Below are 17023 nucleotides of genomic sequence, written 5' to 3'. Positions count from 1 at the left end.
CCTTTAAGAGAACCATGGAGAGGAGGGAGGAAAAGCACTGATTGAATGGTACACTGTGATTTTTGTGTGGAGCTCTTGATCCGAAAGATGTGTGTGTGTGTGTGTGTGTGTGTGTGTGTGCGCGTGCGTGCGTGTGCGTGCGCGTGTCTGAGTATTTGAGGAAGAGAAAGTCAAATGCAGCAAAAACACGGCAACCTGTTGGTCATGTGCAAAACACTAGCTCACTGTTCACTCTGCTGCGCAAAAATATTTGTACATACTTTGCTTTGTGAAAGGACGAAAGAGTTTAACTGCCAGAACCTGGAAATAAATTCAGGCGCAGCGCCTCTTTTAAACAAGAAAAGTTTATTTTTATATCAATATGAAAAAAAGCCCTAAAAATGAAATAGAAATAAATAACATAAGATTTATATCTCATTACAACCAAAATATTTTCTCTTTTAAATAATAGTCTAAAACGGTAAAACAGCAACACCTCCTGGATTTTTAGGTGTCATTAAAAAAAGAAACTATCATTTTAACAAAATAAACTTATCTCGCTAAAAGAACATTTCACCTTAAAACGAGAAAGTTTTTGTTATAACAAGACATTAAACTTGTCTTGTACTGTGAAACTTTCTGGGCTTAGCAAGTTTTGCATCTCAGGTTTTCTCAATTTAATGAGAAACTTTCTCATTTTCATGAGAAAATGATTCATTCTTAAGCTCTAAAGTTAAACACTCCAATACAAAAGTATTCACAATCCTGAAACATTTTCACATTTTGTGAAGTCACAACCACAAACCTTATTGTGTTTTATTAGGAATTAATAAATTCACAAAGTAGTGCAATCATTTGGACTGATGGCTTTTCAAGATTTTTGCAAAAATCTTGCAGCCAATTGCATTCAGAACTTCTCCAACATACCTGAATCAAATGACTGAATAACCTCATCAGCATGTTACCATGTTCAGCAGAAATCTGGTAATGATGCATTCATTAGACTCAGGTGAGTTGCAGTAGGGATGCATCTAGTAGTTGGAGGAAACTGAAAACTGAAGTTTGGAAAACCTTGAGACTGGGATAGAGGTTCACTTTCCATCAGGACCAAACCATCCAGAGCTACAGTGGAACTTTAGGGAAAACTGTGTGCGAATGGCACAGTCAAAGTCCAGACTTAAATAAAATAGATATTTTGTCAGAAGACTTTAATAGCAGGTTCACAAACAGTTTCCATACATTCTGACCAAGATTGAGCAAGAAAAGGTAAAAGAAAACAAGAGTCTGTAGATATGTGAAACTGGTAAATACACATTTTAGAAGACTTGTTTTGTAAACTGTTTCTACTAAGTACTGACTTTAGAAGGTTGAATGCAAATGCACAAGTTTTATAGGTTTTTATTAGGAAACCATTTGACACATTGAAATTTAGACTGTCAATGCAACCATATGCAAAAAAAGTTCAGGGGGTAGTAAATATTTTTGCAATACAGTAAATGCATTTCTATTGACCACATAGTTACACAATTTGACATGTTGAAAATAAATTTGCTTAATGAAAGCTCAGCAATTTCAGAAAAAAAAAATTGATGAAAACGTTTTATTGATGGGTTGGGGTGAGTTTATGGTGGTATTTAAATTGTTTTATTTTGCAAAACTGCAATGGAAACACTTTGTTTTCACATCTCAAGTCACATGATCAACAACCGGCTGTTACTTCTGATGCAAACCACGAAGAAGAAGAAGGAAGTAGTTTCAGGATGAAGCTTTTTAATGACTTATTGCGTGAACAAACTTATTTGCAAGGAATTTTAATTGTGTTTCTTATTAAATGGAAACACCACAATTGCAAAATTGTGTTGTTGGTTTTGTCATTATCAGAATATTAATAACATTTTGCACCTATTTGTAACAGAAACACATCTACTGTAATGCTCTTGTCTTCCTAGATTTTACCTGCATGCAAACCAGTTTATATCCTCTTCATATTTTTTTTCCCAGTATTTAGTGTCCACTGGATCAAAGTAGATGGAGATGCATGTGCTTCTGTACACACTGTACATGGTGGAGATGATGGAGGTTCATTCAGAGGCCTGAGTGTTAGAGATTGAAGCACCTGATCCAGCAGTGAGGCTCAACACACTTGACCCTACAGCAGTACAATCAAGCAATCCCTGTTCAACCCCTGGGGGGTGTGCGTGCGTGCGTGCGTGCGTGTGTGTTTGGGGGATGGGTGTTAAGAATAGAGGGAACATTGTTATGTTCTCTGCTCCAGATCCCCATGGGAGAAAATCCTGCCATGTACCTGAACAGATTCCTCCTCTGGATAACAAGGACATACGCTTCAGATATACATCCACACTGCGGTCCTATCAGTCACACAATCCGGACGCCCTTGGCTGAGGACACACACACACCCGCACACCTGCTTGTGGTGTAATAAAACACAACAAGGTGAGGGTGAGATGTTACACCAATGTTAATGCTGCTAATCTGGTGAGTTCATTATCCTCTTCTATCCGATCTTTTTGGGAAGGACTCGTTCATAACCGTCGCTAGAAGTAACCCAGCTCAGCCGCAGAGGTAAATTAGTCATTTACACACACACTGAAGGGGAGCAATGCGCTTAAGGCTGATTAAATTAGCAGCACAACAATGTCCCACTGCTACAATAAGGCACTATTATGGAAAGTTTACTACAGAGGAGCAAGGTTACTGTTTTAGATGCTGTAAGGTGCATAGTTGTATGTGTGTGTGTGTGTGTGTGTGTGTGTGTGTGTGTGTGTGTGTGTGTGATGTGGTGGGCGGTGGTCTGTACGTTTTGACAAACCATCCTGTTAAAGATATAATAGCAGCATAATCACCGCCCCAGGCCGTCATTCTTCAGGATAATGGCCTTCCTATTCATTGGGGACGCATTGCATCTCAGCCCCCACTTTTTTTTTTTTTTTTTTTTTTTTTATTTTTAAATCTGAATCCTATTTTCTTTGTGCACATGATGCACATTATTGAAAATGTTTCATATCTTTTTCTGCTCTTACAGAGTTTTTTCAGGCGATTAACAGTCTGTGCTTCTGTTTGTTTGCTTTGACCCGCTGATATATATTTAAAAACATTTAGAAATATTTTCAGGCTTTGCTGCTTTAGATGTTTAATTATTTAAAAAAGTCAAAATTATCATGAAGCTGACCTGTAAAGCTGGATGTTACATTTCTTATTAGCCATTACCTTATCTATCTGTATTCTATAGAATAAGAATGTAGATGCTTTAGCTCTAAAAGGTAGAAAAAAAACTGTCAATATTTCCAAATCCAGCATGTTTCACAAACAGACTGAGGTTGAAGCTCAAAAATATAAAACTGGGCAACTTTGCTGTTTTCTGTTTTCTTTCTGTTACTGAAGTTTTCATTTCTGCTTAAAAGTGACAGTAAACACAATTTCATCTCAGTTCTTCTTAAAAATTTAACTTTTAACCTGTGTGTGCTGATTTAATTCATGAGGAACCTTAGTGATGATGAAAATAAGTAACCTTCTTCCTCCCTTAGCAACAACTTCCCATCTGGCCAACTGATCAGGACATGTAGCTATGGATTATCATCTTCGAGATGTTAGCATGTCATGACAGTCATGAGGCTGGCGTACAGCAACAGTCTTCAGTCAGAAGCTTCTTCAGATTTGTTGTAAAACTGACTGCTACCAGGGATCCCTTCTGGCCACAGCATCACCACATGCAGCGACTCTTTACACATACTTGGATGATACTTACATTTAATTTCCCCTTGAAAAGAAGTATTTTTGAATTGAAATGAACAATCTCAACATTTTAATTGAGTGACGGATCAATATTGAGATATAATATTGATTATAAAGTCACAAAGCAAAATATTAAAAGACAACTACGTTTTAAACTGATTCAGTTAGAATACAGCTGTGAGCGCCCCCATGTGGTGTAAATGTTCTGTACAAAACATCGCCACTACAGATCTCCAAGCAAAGCTTTTATTTGCAGTTACTTTACAACAACACTAGTTCAAGTCTACATTATTGGGAGAAGCAATAGAAACATCTATGCAGATGGTCCTGTCCTTCTCTCCTCCTCCATCAGAAATCTATTCATCACTTAAACCAGCAGGATGGACAGAATGGTGAGAGGACAGCATAAAAACGACAACAGAGTCCATACAGGGCGACACAACGGGGCTTGGCTTATTTATGCTATGAAATCTTATTCATAATTATGTTTTTGTTTTTTCTTTTGCTACTTTTCACTCCAGACCCATTGCACATGAACATCGTATTTGTTTATGTGTTTTTATTGATTCCCAGAAGTAAAGATGTGTATATCTTATGAATAACTTTCAGCAAATATCACATTAAAAGCTGGCAGCCAAAGTCCACCATCAGTTATACATCATGATAAGGAGCTTTACATTACCTTACAAGTAAACATTAATAGATAGACCTTTTATGTATATCATATTTAAAAAATAATGTGCTTTTTTTTTACATTTGAAGAAAGAATCTTGCAGCACACATGAACTGAAAGTGGAAGAAAGACATGAGAGACCTAATTAAGTACTTACAGTCAGTGTGGCTTCAACACAATATGAGGGGGAGGAGAGTTTTTCCTTCTTTCTCTTTACACAGGATATCGCTGAAGTCAAGGCAAAAATCATGTTTGAGGTTTCCAGAGTGCGAGCTGCTTAGAATGGTATGCATGCTTATAATTGCATTTGCCCCAGCTCCCTCAGCCCTGGGCCAAATGTAATTAAAAGCTCTTAAAATTTAGTCACTGAAATAATTTTCTCATTATCAGGCCAGCGTCTGCAGAAAGCAGCACATCACCGCCCATTTAACTGGGAGATGAGTCGCTTTGAACGGTGCTGCTGGGTTTAGATGTCATCACCGTGTTGGGCCGTAGAGGACTTGTGCTCAGGCACTTTACAGATAATTTTTGTCACTATTGATTTACTGTATCTTCCAAAGTGCTTTTACATAAGTAAAAGAATACTATGAATAATCATAGTATTCTTCTAAACATCGTCACAGAAACAGAGCACATTCACCATCAGTTGTTTACATCCTTTTCAGAATTGTTCAGTATATTCACATTTCACATCATAAGTCAGTTTGAAATGTGTTTCTTGTCACTTGGACTGTTGCCCCTTAGTGCATCATGTTCAGTATTATACAAGTTGTATTATTGTTGATATTTTTACAGAAGGAATTACTTTTGGACGGCAGGCTGCAGCAGAAGGTGCGAGGACATGAACATCTCACCAAAGGGGACAGTTTGGGATTTTGAAGAGAAGTTCTGCTGCGAGGTTAGAAGCAGTTAATATCTTACCTGTAGTTTACCGAGTTTAAATTCCTTAAATGAGGTGACATTTGATGTGAGTTTGTGCAACATAGATAATCTGAATTTAGCAAAAATCCAGATTAGTTGGTACTGGAGGCTGAAGCTAACGGCTAGTCCGTCAGGAGGCGCGGTAAAAGCAGAGCTCTACAGTCTGAAGACAACTCTGATCACAAAAAGCATCACATAAGAATCCTTTGTCTTCTGTTGGAAAAGCTAAATATGTTGCAAATTGGAGACTGTGACATTTAATGGGATTTCTGTGTTTCTGTGTGAAATGTTCTGCAATAAAAAAAATCTAGAACAAAAGCTCTGGTTTATCAAAGTATTTAGGCTTCTTGTTAAAACGAGAAACTTTCTCATTACAATTCGTTGCAAAAGTTTTTTGTTATAACAAGACAAGTTTTATATCTTCCTAAAACAAGAATGTTATGAAAATGCGCTCCTCTGACAGTTTACACCTTGTTAGAAGTCATAAAGGAGCTCACTATGACTCTCCCTCTTCTCACTGTTTCTCCTAGAAAACATCTTAAAATCCTGAGGTGTTGCTGTTCTACTAATACATTATTTTTTCAACCATATTTTTGTTATAAGATGTAGATCTTATTATAATGAAATATTTACATATTATATTTAAATGTCAATTTAATTCCAAGTTCAGTTAAGTTAACTAAAGTTGAAGAAAAAAAAACACCTATGCAATTATTGTTCTGTTTTATTTAATTGTTTAATTACTTTAAAGTAATCATTTAAAATGCAACTATTCAATGAAACATAACAGAAAAAGAGTTTCTGCTCAGAGTGGCCATCTAAAACAAAAGAAAAACAGCTTCAAAAGCAAAAAATAATTGTATAATTAAGGGAAATCTATTTAATGGATTTTACAAGTTCTGTCTTGCCTTCCTGTTGGGTGGCTATTCTGCTTTACATCTTCTGTTCTCACTGTGAGTTTCACACACAACTTCCTCCCTCCACTTCCCATGTAAATAATCAATCAATAATCATTAATTAATTATGTTCATGGGATTATTATTATGGATAAATAACAGCTTAAAACATATGTGAGAATTGTTTAAAGGTTCGAACGTGTGTTTTCATAAAGGACTGCTTTAAGATGTTTGAATAGCTGTTGGCTTCAGCTAATCTGGATTTGTACTAAAGAGAGCAAAGATGCAGAGAAAAGCCTGGTATTTATTTCTGGTTTTCTTTTAAGTCTGACATGCAAGTTCTGATTTCGACTGATTCCAACTTTTTATCCTAAGAACTACTTTTAAACAAGTGGATCACAGTACATGTTGTGCGTTCATGCAGTTGAAGGCCAAAACAATTCTTAGTTTTCTTATTTTTATTGAATAAAAAATATATATATCAAACACCGATCAGAGCTAGTCAAGGGAAAATTAGCCGATTCCCAACTCTGACCGACTGATTGGTGCATGTCTATTAGAGAGTTATCCTCTGCTAGAAGGTTATTAACTGCTTATGTCATCTTAACAAAAGCTCAGTTCTAAAAATCCCAAATGACCCGTTTTAAGTCTGATCTTCCTCGGTCCGAACCCTCCTGGCAGGCTTACCGGACCTCTGCATGGGTGCTATAAATCTATGACAGTCACACAGACATACAGCAGGATGTGTAGGTGTGGTGCAGGTGGAGCTTCTCGCCTTACACACAGAGCGTCAGAGCGTCTCGCCAGAGCGTCAGTTGGACAGCGTGTCCAGTCCCAGCGAGGCGGCGTGCTGCTTGGCCCTCAGACGCAGGTTCTCGATGCTAGTGGTTTTGCTGTTGTGGCTGCTGAGTCCGCCTGCAGCTGAGGCCTGCAACAGCGGGCTGCTCCACACCTGCTGGGCGTGATGGGACAGAGACTGGTAGTAGGACTGGCAGGGCAGGGAGCCCAGTGGCGCAGGGGGCATGTTCACGTTCACTCCCAGGTAAGGGAGTGATGACGGGGCAGTGAGGTCAAAAGCTGCCGGGTAGGGCACCAGGTTGTTGGTGGCGGCCATGTGCTGGCGAAACTGCTCCTGCAGGCGAAACAGGCTGAGGGGGGAGGACGAGTAAGAGTGGCTCTGAGAGAGAGGACCTGCACCGGCCAGGCCGCCGGAGGACGAGGAGGGCGTTATGGACGGAGAGACCAGGGGGGAATCTGCACAGAGAAACAAGTTCTCATCAGTTTAACAGTCACTTCCTGCTGAACACTGGCTGTATTTCTATTAAACACAGAACTGCGCAAATTGAAATTACTAAAATAAATGTTCTTAATGAAAACACATTTATTTGGGAAAAAACCCACGTTTTTTGATTAAACAGATTTTGTGCTATGATGAGGTGGTTTTTCAGCCATATTGAAATACATGTATTTTGAAAAACTGCAATAGAAATTGTTTTTTGCATTACACAAGTCACATGATCAACAGCTGGATGTTACTACTGGCGAAAACAACAAAGAAGACGTCAGAAAGTAGTAGGAGGATAATGGAGGCATGTTTTTTAATGATTTATTGCAGTAAAAAACTTATTCACGAGTGATTTTCATTGCGTTTCTTTAATTTACCTTCAGCTCCACGCAATTGTTAAATTGTGTTTTGTCGACATTTGAGGAATATCGACAAAGTTTCTCTCACATTTGTAATGAAAACGCAGCTACTGATTAACCTAACTAAAGAGAGCTCTAACAGCATCATGCAGCTCTTAAAAAGTTTTGTCATTAGAACTTGTTGAATCTACTACTTTTCTGTAAAATCACCGGCTACAATTACCCCAAAACGTAGCTGCTTCCTGGTATAAGAGACTTGTCGCTCCAACGCCTGAATAAGACGACCATCTATCTGATGGCTGAATTATAAATACATTTAATGTAACTGTTTACATCTGTCACTGCCATGATTTTTATTGACTTATCGCATGAACAAGCTTTTTTACGTGATTTTAATTTCGTTTCTTATTTATTGGAAACACCTTAATTGTGAAATTGTGTTTTTACGACATTAGCAGAATATAGAGAAAGATTTATGCACCTTTGTAACGGAAACGTAACTAACATGGTTTCTCTCTGTAAAACTTACCCGGTTTGGGGCTGAGCCTTTTGCAACCTGGGGAGGGATCACCCGGGGTCTCACACTTCATCTCCTCTCTGACAGACTTAGTCTCGTCCTCCTTATCGGTGGCGTTGTCCTCTGTTGCCGAGTCGCTGCCCGAATGCTCTGCGGAGGTCACGTTCAGCTCCATGTCCAGAGGAACGTGGCGGACCAGAGGAAGGTCTGTTTCCAGGGAGGAGGAGGAGGGAGAGGAGGATGATGGTGGGACCTGGGTGTCAGGAAGGATGGTGGCAGGAGGAGGAGCTTCCTCCTTCTCACTTCCTCCTTCCCCGGACACATCCTTCTGCTTCTGAAGCTGCTCCTTCTGCAGGCTGCGCTGCTTCTTCCGGAACTTTGCTCTGCGGTTTTTGAACCAAACCTGAAAGTTAAGACAGGACAAGATTTGACACAAGAACAACCCAGAGCATCCTCTTCATGAGACTGACTTAGAAAAACACAGTGTCTTCAGTCAGAGGCTTCTTCAAATTCACTGTAATACAGACCACTACAGGAGATCTTTCCTGCCCACACTATTTACAGCTAACACTATTTACAATAACTCTGAAGAATATTGAACTAATATGATTTACAACAAAATTTAATTTCTCTTTGGGATCAATGTGAAATGACAATAGAACTTAACAGAGATTATTCTATTTGACAAACATTTTCAATGTATGTGAAATTTATGACGGATATATTTTCTTCTTTTAATTTTCACAGATTTTTTTTTTTCCATGTAAACCATCCTGAACAGATTTTATTTAGTTTTCTATCACAAGAATCCATCTTTGAGACAGTTGAATTTCAAGCCAGTATTCACCTAAAAATTCTTATTTAAAAAAAATCCACCACATAAACAAGCTCAGTAAGATCCCTCAAATTCTTAAATATTTACTATAAGTTCTAAACCTGGGGTGTCCAAGCTTTTTGTCTGCTGGGCCAAAATTGTCAAGTGAAAAGAACTTATATTTTTAATAAAAACTTATACTGTAGTACATTCCAACTTGATAATGTTCTAAACAAATGAAGTAGCCATTCGTTTGTTTGGAAAGAGATGTGTAAACTATTGTAGAGCCAAAACTTAAGGGTTTTGCAAATTTTCCACATTAAGGAAAAGATTTGTCAGGTCCTGAAAAAATAGTAAAAATGTTGTCAGTTTGGAACGAGGCAGGATTTAGGTCACTCTGGATTAGAACTGGATAGATTTTGCCCTTTCAAAAAAAAAATGCAAAAAGTGTGCTTATGTAAAATAGAATACTTTGCATTTTAATAAGATCTCATATTTGTCTGTAATCTCTCTGAAGATAGAAACTTTTAAAAATAAAAAGTTTCTATCTTCATCAAGTATCTGTGCTGAATGTTGTAAACACTAAATTCCTGAGGTCATTTTTGCCTACCTGCACCCGGGCCTCCGGCAGGTTGGTGCACATGGCGAGGCGCTCCCTCATCACCACATCCGGGTAGTGGGTCTTCTGGAACGTCTTCTCCAGAGCCTCCAGCTGCTGAGCGGTGAAAGCTGTGCGGCTCCGGCGCTGTTTGCGGTGCTGTGAGCCGTAGCGAGCCTCCAAGATGATGTCTTGAAACGTGCAGCCGTTGGAAGAAAAAACAAAAAAGGGGGCACGTTTTATTTCACTGTCCTCAGATGGCAGATGGTGTAGTTTGTCCAGAGGTTGGAGAAAGTTTGATTTCTTGGTGCAAAATAGCACAGGAACCATGAGCAAATTACACTATGAATGTGTTTTTTCTCATAGAATGAATTACATTTTTAAATCAGGAATTTCACACTGAGTTAGAGATGATAATGCATATTCTGGTATTGATCTGATACCAAGTAAATAGTACTGATAAACACTGACTTTTTAAATTTAAGTTTGACATATCAAACTTCTGACCTTTCATTTTTTTTCTTTTTTTTTGTTGATTTATTCTGTTAAAATCTGGGACATAATTTGAATAAAGTTTATAGCTATCTATAAAATACTTATATAACATGATATCATAAACAATATATAGATAAACTATCAAAATCAAACAAATTTGTATGGATTTTTTTCTAAGCAATGTGCACAATAATTATAATTTAAATGAAACAAAACAAAAACTTTTTTGAGGTAGACTAGAGAAACTACAAAATAGAAATAAAATCAGGAGAGAATCTGAAACTAAAATATCGATCTTACCATGCTGGTATCAATCCAATACTGATATTGATATTTTGCAATGATATGTCTACTTCTTTATGTAATACTTTAATTACATATCTATTCAGTAACAGTAAGTTTGCATTTATGTCTTATGTCTATAGTATACTCAATAAAATTTTTATAGCCATCAACATGATTATTTATTTATTTATTTATTTATTTATTTATTTATTTATTTATTTTGGCCACATTTAAGACAACTGTGTTTAAACACTGACTGTCACACACTCTGTGTGAGGTGAATGTGTGAGTGAGTGTGTGAGCAAGCGCTCAATTACCAGCTAGTCTTTCGGCCAGTGTGAGCGCGTGCACGGAGGGCCGGTAGTCGGGCGCGTGCTGCGCCTGTTGAGCGGCCTGCTGGTGCAGGTTGTACATGGCGCTCAGGGAGTTCATGGCGTGCAGAGAGTAGCCGTTCACCCCGTAGTGCTGCATGATGAGAGGTCGGCACCTGCGGAGCGCAGCAGAGCAGAAGAGGAGAAGAGAGGGCGGCTGTGAGTTTTCCTGATGAGGCAAATGGCAACAGAAAGAAGCTGCGCTTTGGACGCACTGCGGTTGTTCCAGAGAGGAGGGGATCCCGGGCTTTAACTGTGCGAGCTTTTTATTATAGCTAAATGACAGCAAGGGCTCCGGGGGCCAACACATTTTATCGTGCGCACTCAGACTAAAATGTTATCCATTAACATCCAATTATCGCTCTGTTCAATTCATTAATTATACAAAAGACTTTTAATTGGGGTAATTATAGCTCGTTCCAGTAATGAACCGTGACGGATGCTTTATTCATGAACGTATTCAGCCGTTCTCCGAGAGGCCTAAATCCTCACTGAGAGCGGTACACTGACAGATCAAGGCAGTGATGAAATGTGTTGGGAAATAATAAAAGGTGATTGGTTCCGCGTCTCGGCTGTAGAACCCGCTAACCAAACCATTTCATATCAGACTGAGATCAGATGTCAGCTTTCTAAAATTTAACTAAAAATAACTCAATTTATTGGTCAATGTTATTCTTCAAATAAAATATTAATGAAGAGGCCACATGAAGAATATATTAATATTTCCCGGTGTATGACAATTGTTTTTATTTATTTACTTTTTTTTGAAAGTTCAATCCAGCGTTTATTTGGTCTTGAAGCTTCAACCTTATTCGCAACTACACGTCGATAAGGTGCAAATCAAAAATATATAAACAGCTACTTTTATTAAAATTAGCCATTTCAAGTGGATTTTGTTTTTACTTGACATGCCACCAAACAAGTTCTAAATTATTCATTGATTTGTTGGTGAATTTAAACAAAAAATAGTCACGATTTCAACTTCTTAACTGGTGCTCGCGTTGAGAAAAATCTTCTGTGATACATTTGTTTAGATCTATCAGTTTGCAGTTAATTTGAGCAAATGTATTACAGAAGATTTTTCATCTGTTCTCAACACACTTAATGGTTTATTGTAACTGAGCTGAACATTAAATAAATGTTTTCTTTATCGGGACTGGAAATGATTTTATTGCGGAGTGAAAAAAAAATGAAATAAAATGAACATTAATAATAATAATAATAATTCAGTTAAGTTAAATCTAAAATGTAATATTGGACATTGGTTTTTCAGGAGTTTATTAAGTTTTAGTAGCTCTGTGCACGTGTGCGCGCCTGTGTGCGTGTGCACGTGTTGCCTGCAGTGCCCATTCCCAGCCTATTAAGTGGCTGCGGCGGCTGATGAATGTGATCAGAGGGCAGTGGGGAATAGTTTAATTCGCCGGGACAGAAGGTGCTTCGCTAAACATTTACTTTGCTCCCTGAAGTATTCCAGTTGAATGCCCGCACCCCCTCCCTGCCTCCGCCGTCCCCTCCCGCCGCTCTCTGGCGGCCTCTTATCCCACCGCCCTGGGGCAACGTTTTGGCTGAGATGTATGGCTTCTCCGCGGGTAAAAAAAAAAAAAAAAAAAAAATATGCATGTTGATCCCCATTTGGCTCCCCGTCTAATGGAAGTGCAAATAGGTTTCGACTGCGGGGCCCTCCATTTATCATCAACGCTGACGCGGACGGACGCGCGGCCGGGCCGACAGCGACCGATTGCTTGCTGCGCTTCAGAGCGCGCGTGCGTTCTTCGTGCAGGGTGATGGGCACGCACTTCCTCTCAGGTGCTTTTATCTTCTTATCAATTCAAACCCGCTTCTCGAAATGGAGCAATTATAACTGCGAAAAGATTCTGTTTTCACCTGCAAGGCCCACTCAAAGTTCACGTAAGAAAATCGTAATTAAGCTAAAAATAATTACTTTAACTGTTTTGGGGCCTTTAAACTGTCCCATAATCACTGACAGCTTCGCTCGTCCAAAACAAATTCTGCACAATAGCTGTCAGGGTCGTTATTGTCATTCATAACCCGCTCCGAGCTTCAGGCGCTGACTTGGGCCCTGCTCCCGGCTGGCTTCCTCAACGCTTCCATTATCAAACCGTCATTATGGAAATTTGCCTCGTACAGTGATACTCTTTGATCCGACCAAATTAGGAAAAATGTTATTTGCTATATCCTCTCTCGGGGGCACGAGGCGACCCGACGATCCGTTTGTGTTTTTTTTTTGTTTTTTTTGCTACGTCATGCAGTGTAAACTGTCAGCGCGAGGGATTCCTATTTAATTTGAACAGTCCAGCTGGAATGGTTACGAGTACTGTTATTATGATGCTTTTTACGCAGAGCCAAAATTTCTATTTGAAATTGTTGTGATGTCAGTGTCAAACTAAAGTAAGAGAGTGTTTCTTTAACCTGTAGAGAGTTAAATATAACTTTACAGACTGGCCGGTAATCAGCACGTAGACATGAAATACTCGATGCATGCCTGCAGAAATTTTGCATTGACTCTTAACCTTACTATAGAAAATATGGTCATAAATACTAGTTGACATTTTTAATTATTGACACCGTAGTTTTTGCTGTTAATTTTCAGGTCTAGGTCAGGGCAATGGCTCAGTTTCAATTTGTTCCTCCAAAATAAAAATGAAGAATAAATATTCTTTATTAAAATATGTCTTTTGACATATTTCAGAGTAGTCTCCCATTAAGCTGCAACTTAAGTGAGATCATGCACCAATAAAAAATAAATAAATAAAAATGTTTAATTTATTTATGAAACGCTAATTCAACAATATATGTGACTTAAAGGAAAAATTCAAGTTAAACAGGCTCAATTATAAAAATTTACATCGAATCATAGTCAAACAAATATACTCAAATTACAAAGGTATGTTGCAGGTTCAGTTATACGCAGCACAGTCCGATCATAATTAGCATGAAGAAACCACAGATTTAGTTCATGTTGGTAGTTGGTGAAAAATTTTCTAAAGACTCTGCATCTGTAGCCTAATATTAATTTCAGTTTTTTTTATCCATGCAATAACTTTCTTTAGTTTTTTTTTGTTTTTTGTTTTTTTTTTTTATGAAAACGACTTTAAGAAGAATCTGAGGCTACCTAGCAAAAGGTCAAATAGTAAACGACGATAATAATAAATACATAAATAAATAAATACGGTAAATAAATGAAACTTAGCTACCTTTAATTGAAACGGCTCCTTCTTTTCTGTCCCCTTCTCCTCGGACAGTCACTCCAGCTTCCAGAACTCGGTGTTTCTCCGGTTTCCGTTCTGTATTTACCACCTATATATCGTGTTCGGTTCCTACAACCGGGTCAGACTCCGTTCGGCTGCTTCACCTCAAGTCAAACTCGCTCGCGCGCGCTCCGCGGTACCACTGTGATCTCTAGCTGCTGTGGGAAACCGCCATCTGCTGGTGCTCGAGACATCCCTGCGGAGGCATTTTTAAGGAGAGCAACACGGGGGTCGTCCAGGCTTTTGATTGGCTCCGCGTTCTGTCAGTTGCGTGAAGCTGACGTCCATGAGTTATTTTCAAACGTGATAAGTTTTGGCACATTATCTTTACTAAGATCCTCCTCCTCCACTTTAACTGTTATGTCATTTTTTTTAAGCTGATAAACAACTCTGAAAATGCTACCTTAATTTATTTGGCCGCTAAATCTGAATAAAACTGATTATTTATTTAAACTAAAATGTAAATAATTGGTGAATGGGTCAAAAAAAAAAATCTCAAGTTTACCCCTATAAGCTATTCCCATGAATATGAAGAGTCCTCCCTCTATTTCGGAGGAGAAAAACAAGCACCTTATAGTCTGTTTGCTTTTCGGCTTTTCCCTGCATGCCTCTGGAGGACAGAGACAGAGATGGCCCATAGATGCCAGGGCGCTGCCTTTACACTCTTTGCCGGGACTGGGAGGATTTTGGGATGGGGTAGGAAAGACAAGACGCCATCTCAGCCTTAAAAAAAAAGGAAAAGAAAAACCCTGTCTTGAAATGACTGCGGGTAAGAGGATTAAGGCAATAATGCCCTTCTCTTCTTGAAGGGTATTTTAGAGAGGATTTCTTCTCCCGGAGAAAAACCGTTTAGGTAGGGAATTAAGGGCAGCGCAGTAGCCTTTCAATGTAAAGCTTGCATATTTTGTTGAGATCTTCCCTGAGAACATGCATGGCCTATAGTTACTTTAATTTTTTTAGCAGCAGTAGGTGAAATGTTTATTTGAAAATATGTTAATATTTAAGCAAAGATGTCCATGAGATTTGTCTTTTCTTGTGTTACAATAAAACGGGGCTGAAATAGTGAATACATTATTTTAAAAAAAAATTGAATAAAACATAATTTGGTTAGTAAGTTTAACAAGTTTTATTTATATTATCTCATTTTTTCAGTTTATCAAGTTTAAATTATAATTTTTTTAAATAAATATTGTTTTACCTAAATATTTAAATGGGGAGAATTTTAAACTTAATTTGTTTAAAATGTCTGGTATAAAGTAGAGTAAAATCTAAAATAAGAATTAATAGTCGTGTTTATAAATGATAACAAGTGTACAAAAACTTTCTACCGAGGTTTAATTTGAAATTATTTACAATTTGGTCTATGTGCGCTTCAAAGTGGGGGGGAGATCAGGAAAAAAAGAAAAAAAAACTCGTGCGCCTCTCTAGTTCTGTCGCTTCGGTATTGGGCTTCTATCACTCGGGTTTTCTCCGAGCTCTGAGAGAGAAAGAGGATTAACTTGTGAACCAATGGAAATAAGAACTTAAACGGGAGGTAAATCTGGCCACTGTCTCTTTGTGAGCACCGTCTCTAAAGCAATTAAAGCGAGAAAGAGTTTCTTCTCAGCGCCTCTCCACCTAAAGCTCCTTAGAGCGACCAGAGCTGTCCAGCGCATCTGATGGGCTTATGGGACGCCACTGCCCCCCCTTCCCCCTCCTCCCCCACCGGCCCCCAACCCCACCAACCCCCTTCACTGCCTAACGCAATGTGGACACACAACACTTTTATAATAACAACAAAAAAAGTAATGCACAGAAATTCCCAAATTACAAATCAGCTAATGAACAGTGAAGGCCTCACAGGCAGACATAATCAATAAAAACAAGCAATGATTTGAGCTATAATGCAAAAAAAATATATATATGTATTTGTACTTATTTGCACGTGCCAATATGTAACAATCCCACTTGTTTAGAATATTTCTTACTATTGCATTCTGCACCTCCAATACCTAATTAATGCTGCTAATGACGCTTTCTGCTACTTCATTAATATATCAGGCGGCAGGCCACAGCCTCCACTGTACCATTCAAGGGTATTCCGGCATCTGTTCATCCCACAGCAATTAATCATTGTGATTTGTGCTTTAAAATGGACTTCTTGCAGGGAGGACCTTTTTGACAAGAATAACAAAGCAATTTTGCCAGCAGGCACCTCTCAGACACCTTATTAGCAGCACACCTCCACAGTAAGACCTGCTCCCCTTGTTCTTTTTTTCCTCTCAAATCCAGCCTATTATAGAAATGAATTTTTAAGACACAGCAGCAATGTTATGGTTTTATTGTCAGCAGCGTGCCTCTGAGTCCTCCTGAAATCCCTTTTTATTGGTGACAAGATCTCGGAATCTCGTCAGCAAATCCCTCCTCTAAAAGTTTTCAACCTGTCAGTTTCCTGGAAAAGCTGGATAATTCCCCCCCCCCCCCCTCCTCTTTTTTTCCATCTCCCTTCATCCCCTTCTCTCTTTCTCTCTTCCCTCTTTTCTGCCTTGTCTCAATCCCTCTGTCTCGTTTCTTTTTCCTTGCCTTCCCTGCTCTCGGTCTTTTTCTCTCTCTGGCCCGGATCCCTCTGCACAAGGGCCCCCATTGTATAGTCTTAATCCAGAGGCAACACAGCTTTAGGGACATGCAGGGATAAAAGGCCCATCAAGCCCACAACTTTATGGGGGCAAATCTCTCCCTAATCCTTCGCTTTATCTAAACAAAAGCCCCTCTGCCCTAATCCACCTATATGCGTTTGAAAAAAAAGAGAGGAAAAAGCAACGAGAGTGG

The 17023-nt window shown here is 38.7% G+C and overlaps 1 protein-coding gene across 1 annotated transcript; it reads right to left on the bottom strand.

Moving 5' to 3' along the window:
* Positions 1-3964: 3964 nt before the first annotated feature.
* dmbx1a (diencephalon/mesencephalon homeobox 1a) lies at positions 3965-14523 on the bottom strand. The gene is made up of 5 exons (XM_015050123.1): positions 14162-14523; positions 10893-11062; positions 9808-9986; positions 8396-8786; positions 3965-7476 (listed from the first exon to the last, which is right to left on the bottom strand). Exons 2-5 carry the CDS (start codon positions 11044-11046, stop codon positions 7034-7036), a joined length of 1167 nt encoding a protein of 388 aa, XP_014905609.1. The 5' UTR covers positions 11047-11062; positions 14162-14523; the 3' UTR covers positions 3965-7033.
* Positions 14524-17023: the final 2500 nt, after the last annotated feature.

Source organism: Poecilia latipinna, unplaced genomic scaffold (genome assembly GCF_001443285.1).
Source record: "Poecilia latipinna isolate Pla-1442-1.1 unplaced genomic scaffold, P_latipinna-1.0 Scaffold975, whole genome shotgun sequence".
Classification (NCBI taxonomy): domain Eukaryota; kingdom Metazoa; phylum Chordata; class Actinopteri; order Cyprinodontiformes; family Poeciliidae; genus Poecilia; species Poecilia latipinna.
This window is presented reverse-complemented; position numbering and strand designations above follow the sequence as displayed.

What these genes read in the sequence shown, in the direction of transcription:
- dmbx1a (XM_015050123.1), bottom strand. Translation starts at nt 11,046, where the DNA reads ATGCAGCACTACGGGGTGAACGGCTACTCTCTGCACGCCATGAACTCC. An exon ending in ACTGGCCGAAAGACTAGCTG is followed by an intron (nt 9,987 to 10,892) that starts GTAATTGAGCGC and finishes GCACGTTTCAAG; the next exon opens with ACATCATCTTGGAGGCTCGC. An exon ending in AAGGCTCAGCCCCAAACCGG is followed by an intron (nt 7,477 to 8,395) that starts GTAAGTTTTACA and finishes TTCTCTGTGCAG; the next exon opens with ATTCCCCCCTGGTCTCTCCG.